Here is a 15,200-nt window from a genome sequence, read left to right as displayed (position 1 = left end):
AATTACATATATTAATTGTCTAATAGTAATATTTAAAATGTGGTTAATCAAGTTAAATTTATTTTAAGTAAAACTCCCAAGTATTACCTCAATTAACTCAACTGACACTGTCGCACACAGTTTTCATCAATCAAGCATGTTTTCAAATAAGTCTCATGTCTTAAAAACTTTACTTAGAAAACATTTCAGTCGCATCATCTTTCAATTTTATCTCCCAATTACATTATTATGCCAGGAATTCAAATTCTGACCCCAAGGAAAGATTTCAGCATCATCAGAAAATAAGTTCTTTATGTTGTTTACTACTTAAAATAATAGAGGACTAAACAAACTTCTTGGACATTATACCTGAGAATTTCCAATTCACTATCCATTCCTTGCACAGAAACACCACTTCTTGTGGTGTCTGAAACAATATTAAATCAAGATAAGACCTTTCTTGAACACAAATCTGTTCAAACTTATAAAGCAGCCTACATATGTCATTGGAATCAAAAACTTTAACTACATCCGGAAATGCTAATACACAACACCTTGTGTAATCAACTGTGTTGCTTAAGTCTTTGTTCAAGCAAAACTGAAAAAATACGTTTCCATCAGTTCTGAATCCACACTGCCACTTGTAGAGAAATTTCATTAAATACCATTTTATCATTTATATACAATCAATTTCCAGTTCTTTCATGAAAACACTAAATATAATATAATATAATATAATATGTAAACTGCCACCTTCACAATAATTTTTTACCTAAACAATGGGATTACTTTTGCTAACTTAAAATAGATATAGTTGCATATACTCTCCCCCCTGATCAAGATAAAATTAACAAGTTTCTAAACAAATTAATATTATATTTCAGTGGACAGGCAAAAATATCATTATAGTGTTCTGTGGTCTGCAAGATCTGAGTTCACATTTCAAATCCCTTGCTAAGTATCAAAACCAGCATCTGATAATTTTTAATCTAACATGATCAGCTATCACGGGAAGGCTTCCTTTTACATGTATCAGTTTCATATCTGGAACTTTAGGGTTTGTTCTCTAACTACATCTGTTCCGATTTATCTAATATCCATACACAAAATTAGTAACACTGTTCTATCTCCCTGAAATTCTTTCTTTCTGGAAATCCCCCTGTTTATATAAAAGCTACTCTTTATACTACTCTCTTAAAAGGATAGATTTCTTTCAGTGTATATATTCAATGAAATCATTAAAATGATTGCAATTTAAAATTATTGAAAAAATGATATTACTGACACTTCAATCATATTTTTAATAGTTGGCATAAATCTTATTTTTTATCATCTTGTTATATTTATAATTTGTCTTCAGCAGCTATCTATTTTATATGACTTAAGCATTTTATAATATAAATTTCTTCAGACTGAAACACATTTTTCATACCAGTACAGTTTTCCATCTTCTTTTTCATAATAATCCTTTTATAATAAATAATTTCATATTATTCCTTTTCATAATAAATAATCATCTAGTGATAGTTTTATATGATATTCACTCTTTTCCCAAACAAGAAAAGGAGTAATCCATGGGGTAATACATAGCAGATAACGTTACATGGACTAGTTAATGTAGGGTATGGAAAAAACTTAAGTGAATGGATTTATTCACATAATAAATCATAAATCACATAATAAATCTGCTCAAAAATCTAAAAAAAAAAATGTTTTATGGGGAGAACTTTGATAATCTAAATAAATCTACCATAAATAAATATTTCAATTATTTTTTAAACAGGTAAATTCTTATAGCAAAAGATAAATTATTTACCATGTAATCATGGCCAATCATAGTAACTACTGCAGTGACAAACAGAACTTTTTTCCTAACCTTATCTCACTTCAATTCCCTTAAAACCCCTTCCTTAAAGGACATCTATATAGTAAAACAATAATCTTGTAATAATCATTTTGAATTTTATTTATAATTTACTGTTTTCTTCTGTGTATATTTAGAGGGCATGTAATTTAATATAGTATAACAAGTGTTCCATTGTCAACTTCTTTGATCATAATCATCAAGTACCCACATGGTGTGCAATACTAACACCCCAACAATACACTAATACATTGAACCAAAGTTAGAAAACTTCTGTCTTAATTTTTTGTTCAGGGACCTTAATCTGAGTGAATTGTTTCAGTATATTTTTATATAAATAGCTTGCAATTTATTATTGCCACATATAGATTTTTATATGATAAAAACAACAGATAACAAAATAATTCATATGATTCCCAATATGTACAGCTACAACTGATATTTAGGCCTAAGATTAATAATACACAGTGCATGTTGCCAACTACATAACAGCAATCTTCACTGTACATACAGTGCACCTTCAGCAGTCAAAATGTTAAACAAAACAGTACTAAATTTTTTTTAAATCCACCCAAATTTATTCCTACAATACAATTTGTAAAAACACTAACAAAACAAAATTGCCAAGATAAATTCAAAAGCTCAGCTTTTTCTGTGAGTGATTTTACATCTAAGAATAAAATTAAAATAATAACTGAAATGATATACACAATACAATAATATATAAACCTAACTAATATACAAATTTCATTTCACCTGGGCACGTATTTGATAAACCCTCTAATATAATATATTTTAAATGACTGAAAAAATACAACTTTTTAAGCCTGATTGAATCCTACAAGCTGAAAATATTGCCCATGAAACAAAACATCAGTGGTGAAAAACAATAATTAATTACTGCCAATAGAAAATATGGATTACACAATATAAATTGCATTAGAATAGACTAAATACAAAAAACTAAACAAAATTAATTTTCTTGTATGTCAATGTGAACAATTTCTTTTTAGAAATTACAAAAAGAATTCTTATCTGTTAAATAAACAAACATATTGAACAAACAGAACATATTGCATATCACATACTCATATGCTTTTTAGCTGATTCAGCATGAAATTACAGTAATACGAGAAATAGGTTACAATCTCAATAATTACAATTGTATGTTATTAAGATAATACTATATCTTATAAATATAAACAAGAAGGAAGACATTTTGTTTATTTTTAAACCACACATCATTGTGGTTATTAATAAGAAACAAATAAATAAAATAATTAACAGACACATATAAAAATAAATACACATACATACAAATTTATACGTACAGATTGCTTATTTGTTATTAGTTTTTGTTTTTAATAAATACAAAAACTAACACAGAACTTATTATTCATGATAAAAATAGATTACATATCTTGTAATCTAAGAAAATTTCATTTTACTATAACGCAGGTTAAAAGAAACCTGAAATTAAAATAAGTTTTAAAATAACATATAATATATACGTTAAAAATAAATTAAAAATAATAATTATTATTATTAACCATACTCTGAACTGACGGTAAGGCTAAATTCTCCATCATCCACACGTGTATCATGATACCATTGTCTAGTATCTAAAAGAACTGGAAAAAAAAAATTATATATATATATATATTAGGCAGCATCACTAATAAATTCATTATAGTGAGTAAAATAAAGTAATGTTATAAATAACTTTGTAACCAGAATTTCATATAGGCAAGCAGATTCAATAAAACTGAAAATACATTGTAGAATATAGTGAAACATTACACTACCCTGTATGAATAGATTTTCATTTACGACAGAATCAGTTAAGAAGATGCTTTAAGAAAGTACATTTAAGGGCAGTGAAGTGAAACTGGTAATCATAAAGAGGTGTGGCTTCTGAAAAGGTTTGATTAATAGCTGGTCTATGTAAGAAGCAGAATTTCTATTTTACACTCTAAACTGTATTCTTCACAATAATACAAAAAAGCCAGTGCACAAATAAAAGAAAATGACTGGAACATCATAGGGAAATTCCCAAAGTATTTTTCACAATAATCTGAAAAATACAACTATTCCAAAAAATGTCAGCAAAACAATCTGTACTGGTCAAGAAAATACCTTGCACAGCACAATGCTAAATCTCTAAAAAATTCATGCATTTCTTATGTTGGCAAAAACTGGTTTTTACAACTTCCTGACGTGAAATCACTTAAGAAAATAATAAAATAAAGTAATTTGCAGATGCAATTGAAGGAAATTCACAAAATTACCAAAGGAAATTACTTTTAAGGAAATTTAGTACAAAACATAGACTTTGTAAAATACATGTATTCTGGAAATTTTGAGCAGTGACCTTGCATAACCATGCTTGAGGATGATCAATAAATTTACATCCACACAAAGGAACATACACGACTAATAAACATATAATTAAAGATATTGTATTAATAAAAATATATATAAATCTGAAACCATAACAATAAAAATGAATATATCTTATATTTTCCTAACTGCAAAAATTTGTTTATTTGTTTGTTTGCAACAGCATCACGCAATTGCTTTCAAATTTTCAGGATATATTCATGTTATCCCAGGGAAGGTTATAATGCATAGATTGAGGCCCTAGCCTCCTTGGGGGTGAAGATGCGAATTAAAGACATTAAAGAAACAAAAATATAATGAATTAAAATTACTAATTCATTTTTTTTAATGAATATCTGTAAAATACTTAATTTTCATACAACTATAGGTACTATTATACTGTCTTGTAATTTAATTTTTTTTAAGCTTTTGCAAGGTCTGTATATTTCTTCCTTCTTCATTATTTCCTCTTCTCTTTTCTTTTTGTATAAAATCCCTTTTCATTATTCATTTTTCTTCTTCTTTCCTTCCTTCCATGTAGTTTTTTCAATCTTTTCGTTATGTCCTTTAACGAAGAGATCAAATTTGGGATAACCATCAAGTGCTGCTAAGCATAGCCAAGTTTCACAAGAACGTTTCAGAGGAAAGAGATTAACATCTAGAGGTTGAATGAGCATATGAATGTGAAAGTTTCTCACAACTATGAGGATAATGAATGCATTGGGGGTCCAGGGGGCAGAGCTCCCTGGCTCGCCCAGACGGTTGGGCGAGTGATGCGAGTCTTGACCGACTAAAATATATAAAAAGGAAAAGGATATAATTTTTTTTTAGATGTTCATATAAGATTCAACCACAATTTTTTTGTGACTGAGGTTAAAAAAAATTAATTTAATTACTGTCATGTAATAAATATTATTACAACATTAATGTTATTAGAAAAATAGGGTACTGGGTTGGGCTTTAAACGCGCTCACTCAGGTCATGTCCCTAAATTTTTTGATTGCCTATTTACTTATTTTGTGAAATAATGTTCATGGAAATAACCTGTATTTTGTAAAATATACTAAAAACAGAAATAAAATAAAATGGTAGTTTTCTGTACAATGAAAATATTCTTGTTAAAATATTAGCAATAATATCATTACTATCATTATGTGTGTGTGCATGCGCGTGCGCGCACACACATATTTATTACTAATTAATCATTTTGATTAAATAATCATGAATTATGAGTGAAGTTTAGCTAGAGTGTTATTGTGTTGCAAAATCCAAGAATTGTTTACAGCCATTTAGATGCAAAATGAAAGTAAGTATAATATAAGTGAGTAAATAGCATATATAATAATGTTTGTTGACCATGCAACCTTATGATAAGAATTCATAATAGAGGAAGTAATTATAAAAAAAAAAAAAAAAAAAACTTTAAAAAGAACCTTAACATTTGATTGAACTAGGCGTGCTTTTTTTAATCTTAGTTCTAATGGGCCTTTGTTTCAATGTCATAACCATACACCCATGTTTTATTACTTATATTATGAAATGTTTGAGTATTATTGCTACTTGCTTCATACTCAAAATTGTCTCCCTCAGGCAGCAAGAGATTATCTCTTCAGCAACCTCTCAAATAGCAATTCAATAATTATTGATAACTATATAATTTATTTTTCAATATTTTCATAGGTTGTAGATGTGTTAGAAGAACTTTTTCTTGTCTTGTTTACTACTACAAATCTAAATTAGATTTCAAAGGCTATGTGCTATATTTCATCTTCCAATTTCATGAAGTTTTTTTTTTGTTCAGTATGCCAAACACAGAGATAAATTTTGTCAATAACAAAGAACCTTTCAAATAAAATAATCATTGTTCACAGGTAAACTGTAAAAAAAGAAAAAAAAATCAAGGCATGCAAATGCTGTGCTATTAGATTACAGTATATAAATAATACTTACATATATCTCCAGGATGAACCCTAAATGTATATCCATTACAAACAGACTCACACTCTGGCGGAGGATTTAAGCTCCATGTTTTATGGCCTCTTAATTGTGCTTGCCACATTAATCTACTAATATAATCCAACTGAAACAATTCGAATATCAAACATTAGGATATGTTTATGCTTAAAAAAAATTACCATAATCTCTTTGTTCTGAAATATTTTTTTTATAGTCTACTGCTCTCGATATAATTTTTAATGTTATATTAAGCTTAAAGGTAATTGAATATTAACATTTTTGCAATAAATTTTTATTTTTCTATATTATTACTTGAAAACAAAGGAAATGAAACTGTCTTTTTATCATCTTTCTATTTTAAATTAGTTTTAGATCTATATATTTCCCTTTATAATTAATATGTTTATTAAATATTTTTTCTTCCATTATTTATTCATACCTTTAAGCACAAACTGACTTAACAAGCTACCATGCAGAAGTTGAAGAAACTTTAATACACATTAGAAAAATATTGACAGAGGGAGGAAAGTAACAAACGAATTTATCAAGATAATCGTCATTTTATGTTTGGCCAAAGTTGAAGGCAATTTAAACTTAAATGTTACAGGATATTTACAAATTTTTTTTATAATTAAAATCTTATTCTCAACAAAAAATGTGGCAAATAGTGAAAGCACTATTTAGTGATGTTGTTTTGCATTGAACTATCTTGATGGTAATAAAAGATAATATATTCAACTGACAGTGATTTCAATAGCTTAACAAAATTATTAGAAATTCTTTAACATACAGGAAAATTATCAGCATTTTTTTATAAAAATTAAACTTTATAAATAAATAGTTTCTGGTTTATATACACATTTCAACAGACAAAGATTAAAAATTTAAAAAAAACTTTCTCTGTAAATCTTTAATTTGAGCAGGGTTCAGATTCTTTTAATATATTATTTTTTGGACAAAAATTGTTTTTTTATTATTTATTAACAAAGAACACAATTAAATAAAAAAAAAAAAAAAAGCGAATGGGTGAAAATTATAAATTATATAACAAATACAGTCCTATACATCTTTTATATGAAAATGTTTTCTAACTTCAAATGTGACTCTACCCTTCTATTGAAAAAATATATTTCTGCAATTAACTAATTGCAAATAAAATTTAGACAAGAGTTCAAGGAGACAAGAATAGTACATAAACATTAAAACAATTTCTTTTGAGATTTGGAAAGGGTTTTCTTCAGGTAGGACCTGCAATTTGAGAAAAATCAGGTTATGCAACTAGTACATAACACACAGTAAAAATTCAAATTTAAACAGAACCTTTTTTAATAATCTTAAAAAAGCTTAATATTCTTCATTTAATTAAAATTAATTTGTTTGTATTTTAAAACTGAATATTCCAGGTTCAATTCCCAACAGATTTGACATTTTTTCACCAGTCTCCTCTTTCCCCATTCCAAGCGAAAAATTGTACAATTTAGAAAAAAATTGTCAGGATTTGAATATGACAAGCTTCACAATTTAATTTATTTAGATATACAGACATGGATATGATTTTTACATTATATTAACAGAGAGAAAACACATCTGAAGGATATACAGAACTATATTCAAATCTATAATTTACAATATATCAGTTGATACCAATACCAATTAATAAATTCAATATAAGCATTAAAATAATAATAGTAATTAAATGATGTAATACTTACATGCATAACAGCACCTTGCTGATATCCCATGAATACATAATCAGTGTGGGCATGCTCAGCATCAGCTGGTAAAAAATGGGGCCTATAATAGTGCTTCCTCATCTCTTCTAACACTGGTGGATAGCAATTACTCCTGAAAAAATAAAACAAGATATGAAATTAAAAAAAAAAAATCCTACTATATCAAACAAGGAAAAATGAGTCAACCCAAATAAAATCAAACAAATGTTAGTTGTCCATTTTTTAAATCTAATTACTGATAGAATTATAATAACAAAGGTCTATTTCTTTTAAGTTCTCACAGTTCTTTAATGACCTATCATTTGCAATCAAATTATTCTTTTCTAATAATTTAAAAGAAGCTTTTTTATGTAAGAAAACTGAAGATGAAAGATATTACTTTCTTTCACTAATATATATATATATATATATATATATATACAGTTTACCACTGGTTATACAATGAAAATTTCGAAGCATTGAATTTATTACAGCACAACAAATTAATTGAATTATCTTTTTCATTATCAGTAAGCAACTAATATATAAACTGTAAATAAAGTATGACTATTTTGAATATGAATAATATTACCTGTATATTGTTTTGAATTTAATTTGTAAGTACATTAATTTTGTTTATAACAATGAATTGTATTGTTTGACATAAACTGTAAAGCACATGAAACAGTAAAAGATTTTGTTTATTTTATATTAACTAAAGCTTTACTAACACTTAAATAAAAGTAGTACAAAAATTGTTAACATGTCAGATGTAAATAAGAAACTTATCAATTCAATGATAATTAATTGGCATGATATTAATTTTAGTAATTCTGAGGTATCCTGATCAGTAACAAGCTAAATCTCAGTGACCAAACTTTTACCCTGTATCATATTCAAATAGATATTGCTATTGTGAAATTTTGGAATTTTTCAGTCAGACTTTTTTTTTAAATGGTCCTAATATACTCGTATTTGCAGGCAAAATTGACCGCTTAGGATTTGGAGAGAATCAATGTTTTAAAAACGCTAATAAAAAAAGAGCTGCTTCTCTACTCCTCTCATTTTTATTCCAGGAATACTTTTACAAGATGTCTTCAAATAAATTCCATGGTGGTAGGAGCTAAGTCAAATTTGAACTATTTTTTAAAAAAATCTTTAATTTTCAGATATTTTTGTTATTCACCTTAATCAAATACAAAAATAGAGATAACATGAACAAATATCAGTTGTTAAAATAATCGGTTTTTGTTTTACACTAATATGATAAATAATAAAATGAAACAAAATGTTTTACGTAAGTAAAAATTTTATGAAAATCTGGCATGTGGCCAACTAAAAAATTGCTACTATTTGAAAAGCATAGAACCTAAACATTAAATATGTAAACTTCATTTACACAGCCAACATGTAGGAGGTCACAACAAAAAATTTATAAAAGTAATGCAGAGTGGCATAGGGAAATTTTGAAAGTAGTAATGACAGCCCTGAGGAACTGGTAGAAAGGAGGGAGTGGCATTCTTTTGTGCACAACTGACACTCGTTTAGTAATCATGGACCAGTGGGTCGGTACACAACGTGCATTTGCTGTGAAGGCATTTTACAAGAATGGTGACAATGTGAGTGCTGCTCAACAGGAATTCAAATGTCATTACAATTTAGGATGTCATGGTCGTATTTTATCTTGCCACACACATAGACATGGGTAGAGAGTATCGAGGAGACGGGTTCAGTTCTAGAAAAGAAACCACCAGGAGATCAACGAACCCCAGAAAAGATTGAGCAGTTTGGGCCTTCAACTGGAAGGAGTCCACATAGATCAGCAAGGAAACACACTGCAGCATTGAACCGAAACAAAACAACTGTCAGCCAAATACTCCACGGTGATTTGAAGTTTTATACTTACAAAATTCAAGTTGTACAGGAACTGAAACCATCAGACTACATGGTACGACAACAGTTCTGTGAAAAAATGATTGAAAAGATTAATAACGACCCCAATTTTGTCGACAACCTTTTCATGTAGGATAAGGCTCATTTCCACATCAGCAGGTATGTAAACAAGCAGAATTAAAGATACTGGTCAAAACCCTCATCAATTGCACTAAAGAACATTACACAGCCAAACAGTTTGGTATGCATATCAACAAAAGGTGTGATTGGGCCTCACTTCTTTCAGGATGAGAGAAAGAATGCAATAGTAACATCTGTATGATATGTTAATATGCTCGAAGCTTTTGTAGTTGGACAACATCAAAACTTCCCTGATCTTCATAATCCTTGGTTTCAGCAAGATGGAGCCATGACCCACACTGCCAGACATTAATGGCAGTCGTTCAACAGCTCTTTGGTATCTAATTTCATGGTTTGGCCAATGAATGTTGGCCCCCAAGATCACTAGATTTGTCGGTATGTGAAATTTTTCTTGTGGGGCCACCTCAAAAGTAAAGTGTACACCACAAGCCCAAAGACAATTGCTGAGACAAGGATCCGAGAACAAATCACTCCCATCGAAGTGTCTCAAAACATCATGCAAAATCTCAGAATCTGCTTCCAGGAATGCATACATTCGAATGGCCATCATCTTATGGACATTGTTTAGAAAAAAAAATTTTTTTGCTGGGACACTCACTGGCATGTAATTCACTTTTTCTTTTCAATAATAAAACTTGTAAATTCATTTTTTTCACTTTTGTGAGAGTTACTTCAAACTTTCCCGTTTCCTTGGCCACACTGTATATCAATTCTGAATAGTTTTACACTTGACTGAACCAAACAAAATAGTGCAATAACTTCCATGTTATCAGCCTGACAACTCAAGCATAAAAATGTTCTATGCGATAATAAACAGATGAATACAACATGAGATGGATGGTTATCAGATGACTAGTTTGACTTTAAAAGAAAATACAAAAGGAAAATTTTAGTTCTTAGCTCAATTTTTTAAGAACAACTTAAAAAAATAAAGCTACTGAAATGGGTTTTGTTCATCTTCAGAAGACATTTATGGCATGATAAAATGATAAGTAAGTGATGATATGATATGAAACTGAATAAAAATGCTTGAAAAGTAAAATATTATGTATGTAGATTAATAACTCTTTACAATTTCAGGTATAATTTTTTTCAAAAATCGTATAGTAATAATTCAAATAAAAGACAAAGAAATGCAAGCTGTAATTCAAAAAGTAGTAATTAAAAAACAATTTATTACTTTTGAATTTCAAATTGTACAGAAAAAACAATGAAGGATCAAAATAATAAATTTAAAGTAAAGTAACAATTCAAGTGCAGAAAATAAAATTTTTAGATATACTGATGGTAGTGCAACATTAGTTGAAGCAATTAGCTAAAAAAATACTGAATGGAACTGCAAGAAAGAAGTTCAATTCTAAAATAAAACTAAAATATTAGTAATGAGATGTGGAAGAAAATAGAATAATTTTAACTTAGATATTAAGAAAATTGAACATTACACATAAAAAGTAGAACAATTCTCTTATTTGCGCAGTAAAATTAAAAAGTAAGAAAGGTTTGTACAAGCACTCAGAAAGTTCTAATGCAAAAATTAATTAAGACAGTTTAGATTTAAGAATAAAAATTAAATTCTTGACGATGTTTATATGGAGTAATCACTTTATAGAAACACAGCAGGAACCATATGAAAGCCAAAAGAGAAAGAGAGACTCTTGAAATAAGATGTTATTCAAGAATATGGAAAATGTTTTGCGGGTTTTATCTTTACATACATTGAAACTAATAAATTATATACTAGAAGTTATTCAGAAATTAAAGTCAAAGACATGAGTTAAATATTAGTATAAGAGAAAATAATAAGACAGAAGCAGTAGCATTTTGTTATACAATAAAATTACAGTGCATGGTGAAGTAAGAACTACATCAAAACCAGACTAGCAAAGGTAACTTTCACTTGTACATTTTTTACATTTGAAGTTTCTTTTAAATTCCTAATTGTGTTTATAACTGGTGACAATCTAAAAAATTCATTGAATAACAAATAAAATTTTACTCTAACTTAAAAACTAAAAGTTACAAATCTGTTTATTTCCATTACTTACCAACCAATGTACCACGGAGATTCTCCTTTCACATTCAGAACACGGTTTCTTGGCATTTGAAAAACATCTCTCAAAGAGAGAAAATTAGTCTTAAACGTTAAAAATTGGCAATCTTCTTCAACAGCCTCATACGCACCGTCCACGTTATCGAATATATTTTTGAAATAGTTAAAACTAAACAATTTTACAGCAGGCCAATGCGAAGCAGCACCTTTAACTATAATAGGTTTAGAAGAATATGCATATTTATGAAACTCTTGTCTAGTTATATTTGGAAGAACTATAACACCATTAATACCTCTACAAATACTGCAATCAGTCACTGGTCTAGTAGCTTCCCAAACGAAATAATTATTCGGTATCACACATTTTATACCGAGAGCATTTTTCACCATACCATCTAATAATGGTAATTTTGTAATAATAGCAAATAAAGAAATTATTATGAGTAATGCTAAACACTTAAATCCTAACCTCCAATGGCAATCAACACACAGATTGCCTAACCTTAAACGATGCAAACACTTTTTATCATAGATTTCTCTAAGTTGATCTAAAGACAAATTGCTGTTTAATGCCTTTTCATTAATTAAAAGAAAACGCTTAAATAACAATTCTGATTTAATTTCATTAGAAGCATTAACACAATCACAATCGTCTAACGCCATCTTGCACATCTTGCAATGTTTACGATATCTTCTTCTTCTTCTCAATCATCCTCCTCTTCCTCTTTTTTTTTCTTTTCTTCTTCATTACAAATTTATAATTTTTCGCGGGATTACTTTAAACTTATGTCTAACAACGGAATTATTTTTCATTTTATTATGATAATTATTGCAGGTTTTTACATTCATAAGTTTTTATTTTAATATATTAGAACATATGTAGTTTTTCAGATTGAAATGTTTAACCCGATACGTATGAAACAATAAATTTATTAATTCCTATTTTATAATTGAATTTTAGCAACAAACAGTAATGTTATTTAATGACAATAAGTAATAATAATCAATAATAAGTTTAATAATAATAATTCTGTTTACAATTACAAGAATATTTTCATCAGTGATTGAAACTGCTTTTTTACCACCATATACAAACTATCCAGTGTAGAGTATTCATAATCACTGAAACTTCTTACTGTGATGAAAAAAAAATTAATTTACAGATATGATCTTTCATTCTTTTGCTTGCATTCAACACAATGTAAATTAAAAAAAATTGCCACACTACATAGTGCAAAAATGACATAAGTCATTTTAAAAGTGATCCTAATACATATATAAGAAAGATGTAACTTGTTCCACTACTAATATTGTCAGCAGAGTAAGATTTATTGCAGTGTAAGATTGTAATTAGAGAACAATATTCTTGAATAAACTAATTTTATAGAATGATTCACTTTCTTAATATGGTTTGTCTTTTCAATATTTTAATTTTGCTCCTTTGTAGGCATTTTTAGTGAAATACCAACACTTAATGGTCTTAAATCAACTCTGAATGTGTATTTAAATGCAATAATATGTAAAATATGTGGTGTTATTAAATATTACTCTACCACTGCAATTGTATGTAAAAATTCTTAATCATGTGGTAAGTAATTTAAAATATGGGTTAATTTAACTCCAATGAATAACACTGACTGTAGTTTAAGTTAAAGTTGAGTGGTGTAGACTTTTTTTGTAGTTACAAGGCATGTGTTAAGATGGAGGAAAGATTTAGGTTTTGTTTGAAGGATGTCTTTTTCTATTATTCTTTCATTATCATAAGATTATCTACCCTGAGGCAGGTCCCTTACCCCATATTCATTCCCTTTTACTACCATCTAAACTTTTGAGTTCTTATTAGATCCCATTTCCTAATAATTATATTAAAATTTTTCTTCTAGTGATATGTTCCAGCCAATTAGTTTTCTTTTCTGATTAAATTTCTATTCAACTACTCTTTGTATTATTTCTTCATTTTTCTCTTTCCCCCATTTAATCATTTTCAATTTTCTCCATGCTGATATTTCAAATGCTTCTAGTGTATCTTTTCCTTAGTATCACGTTTCACATCCACACAGAAGTACATTCAGAATGTAACACTTCACAAGACATTTTCTTAAGTCTTAACCTACACATTACTAAATAATTGTTTTGGTTAATCATTTCTTTAACTGAAATTTTTGTTTCACCTTCACTACTGCAATTTTATTGTAAAATCATATCTTAGTGCTATATTGTTTTATGTGTCTGGGGAACAAAAAAGAATTTCTTTTTTGTCCCAGGAAGAAAAATATGCGATTCTGATAGTATTTATTATCCTGAATTCAAATATGATACTGGTTTTTCCTCATCACACAAGGTTTCTGAGAGACAAGCATTTATAATTTCAAACATTTTAATACTTTCTACATTCTTAACTACATAATATTCAAACATTTGACTCACCTAGAAAGTAAGAAATGATGATTTTCTGCTATATTTTGCCTGTGGAGCATCCCTCTTGATGGCCAAACATTAATTGGCCAACATATTAGGATTCCATTTGCCTTGATACCTCTTTTTCATAACTGACATCTCCTGATGAAAGTGTTCCTCATGCTCATCGCACCAAGATTCTCTGGGAAGAATTCTAGGTGCGAGTGCAGGAAGTGTATTTTTAAGGACATATTACAACCCAAATTTTTATAAGATCTTTGACAATAACACAGTAAGTTTCTGCCTTTCAATTTCCCAAAAAATCTGAGTAACATTTACGAATGCTTGCCAAGCTGCTTTCTCCTGTGGATTCAATAGTTGCTCAAACTTTGCATCATGCATTAGTGATCGTATTTGTGGACCCACAAATACTCCTTCTTTAATTTTTGCATCACTAATTTTAGGAAACACCTGTTTTAAGTACATGAAACCAGGAGTGCTGTCTATGGCCTTGATGAAATACTTCATTAATCCTAGTTTGATATGTGACAGAGGTAGATACACATTTTTAGGGTTACACAATGGGTCATGTTTCACATTTTTCTGTTCAGGAATGAGTGATTCGCATTTAGGCCATTCTTTTCTAATAAAATGTTTTTTTTCTATGCCTACTAACCCATTCACACAAAAAAAACCTGTAACCAAGCTGCAGACCAAGAAAAAATGCAATTTCTTTCAAATCACTATAAATATTCCATTCATACACATCATATTGAAGTTTGTACAATATAAACTTAAAGTTTTCATACTAGCAGACTGAACCACAGGT

The 15,200-nt window shown here is 28.5% G+C and overlaps 1 protein-coding gene across 1 annotated transcript; it reads right to left on the bottom strand.

Moving 5' to 3' along the window:
* Positions 1-3,282: 3,282 nt before the first annotated feature.
* LOC142326589 (uncharacterized) lies at positions 3,283-12,637 on the bottom strand. Its single transcript, XM_075369175.1, has 4 exons — positions 11,970-12,637; positions 7,891-8,023; positions 6,173-6,302; positions 3,283-3,474 (listed from the first exon to the last, which is right to left on the bottom strand). The coding sequence occupies exons 1-4, from the start codon at positions 12,635-12,637 to the stop codon at positions 3,389-3,391; spliced, it is 1,017 nt and encodes a 338-aa protein (XP_075225290.1). The 3' UTR covers positions 3,283-3,388.
* Between the last annotated feature and the right edge of the window lie 2,563 nt (positions 12,638-15,200).

Source organism: Lycorma delicatula, chromosome 6, assembly GCF_047948215.1.
Source record: "Lycorma delicatula isolate Av1 chromosome 6, ASM4794821v1, whole genome shotgun sequence".
NCBI lineage: Eukaryota > Metazoa > Arthropoda > Insecta > Hemiptera > Fulgoridae > Lycorma > Lycorma delicatula.
The sequence above is the reverse complement of the archived record's forward strand: the minus strand, read 5'-3'. Positions and strand labels throughout refer to the sequence as shown.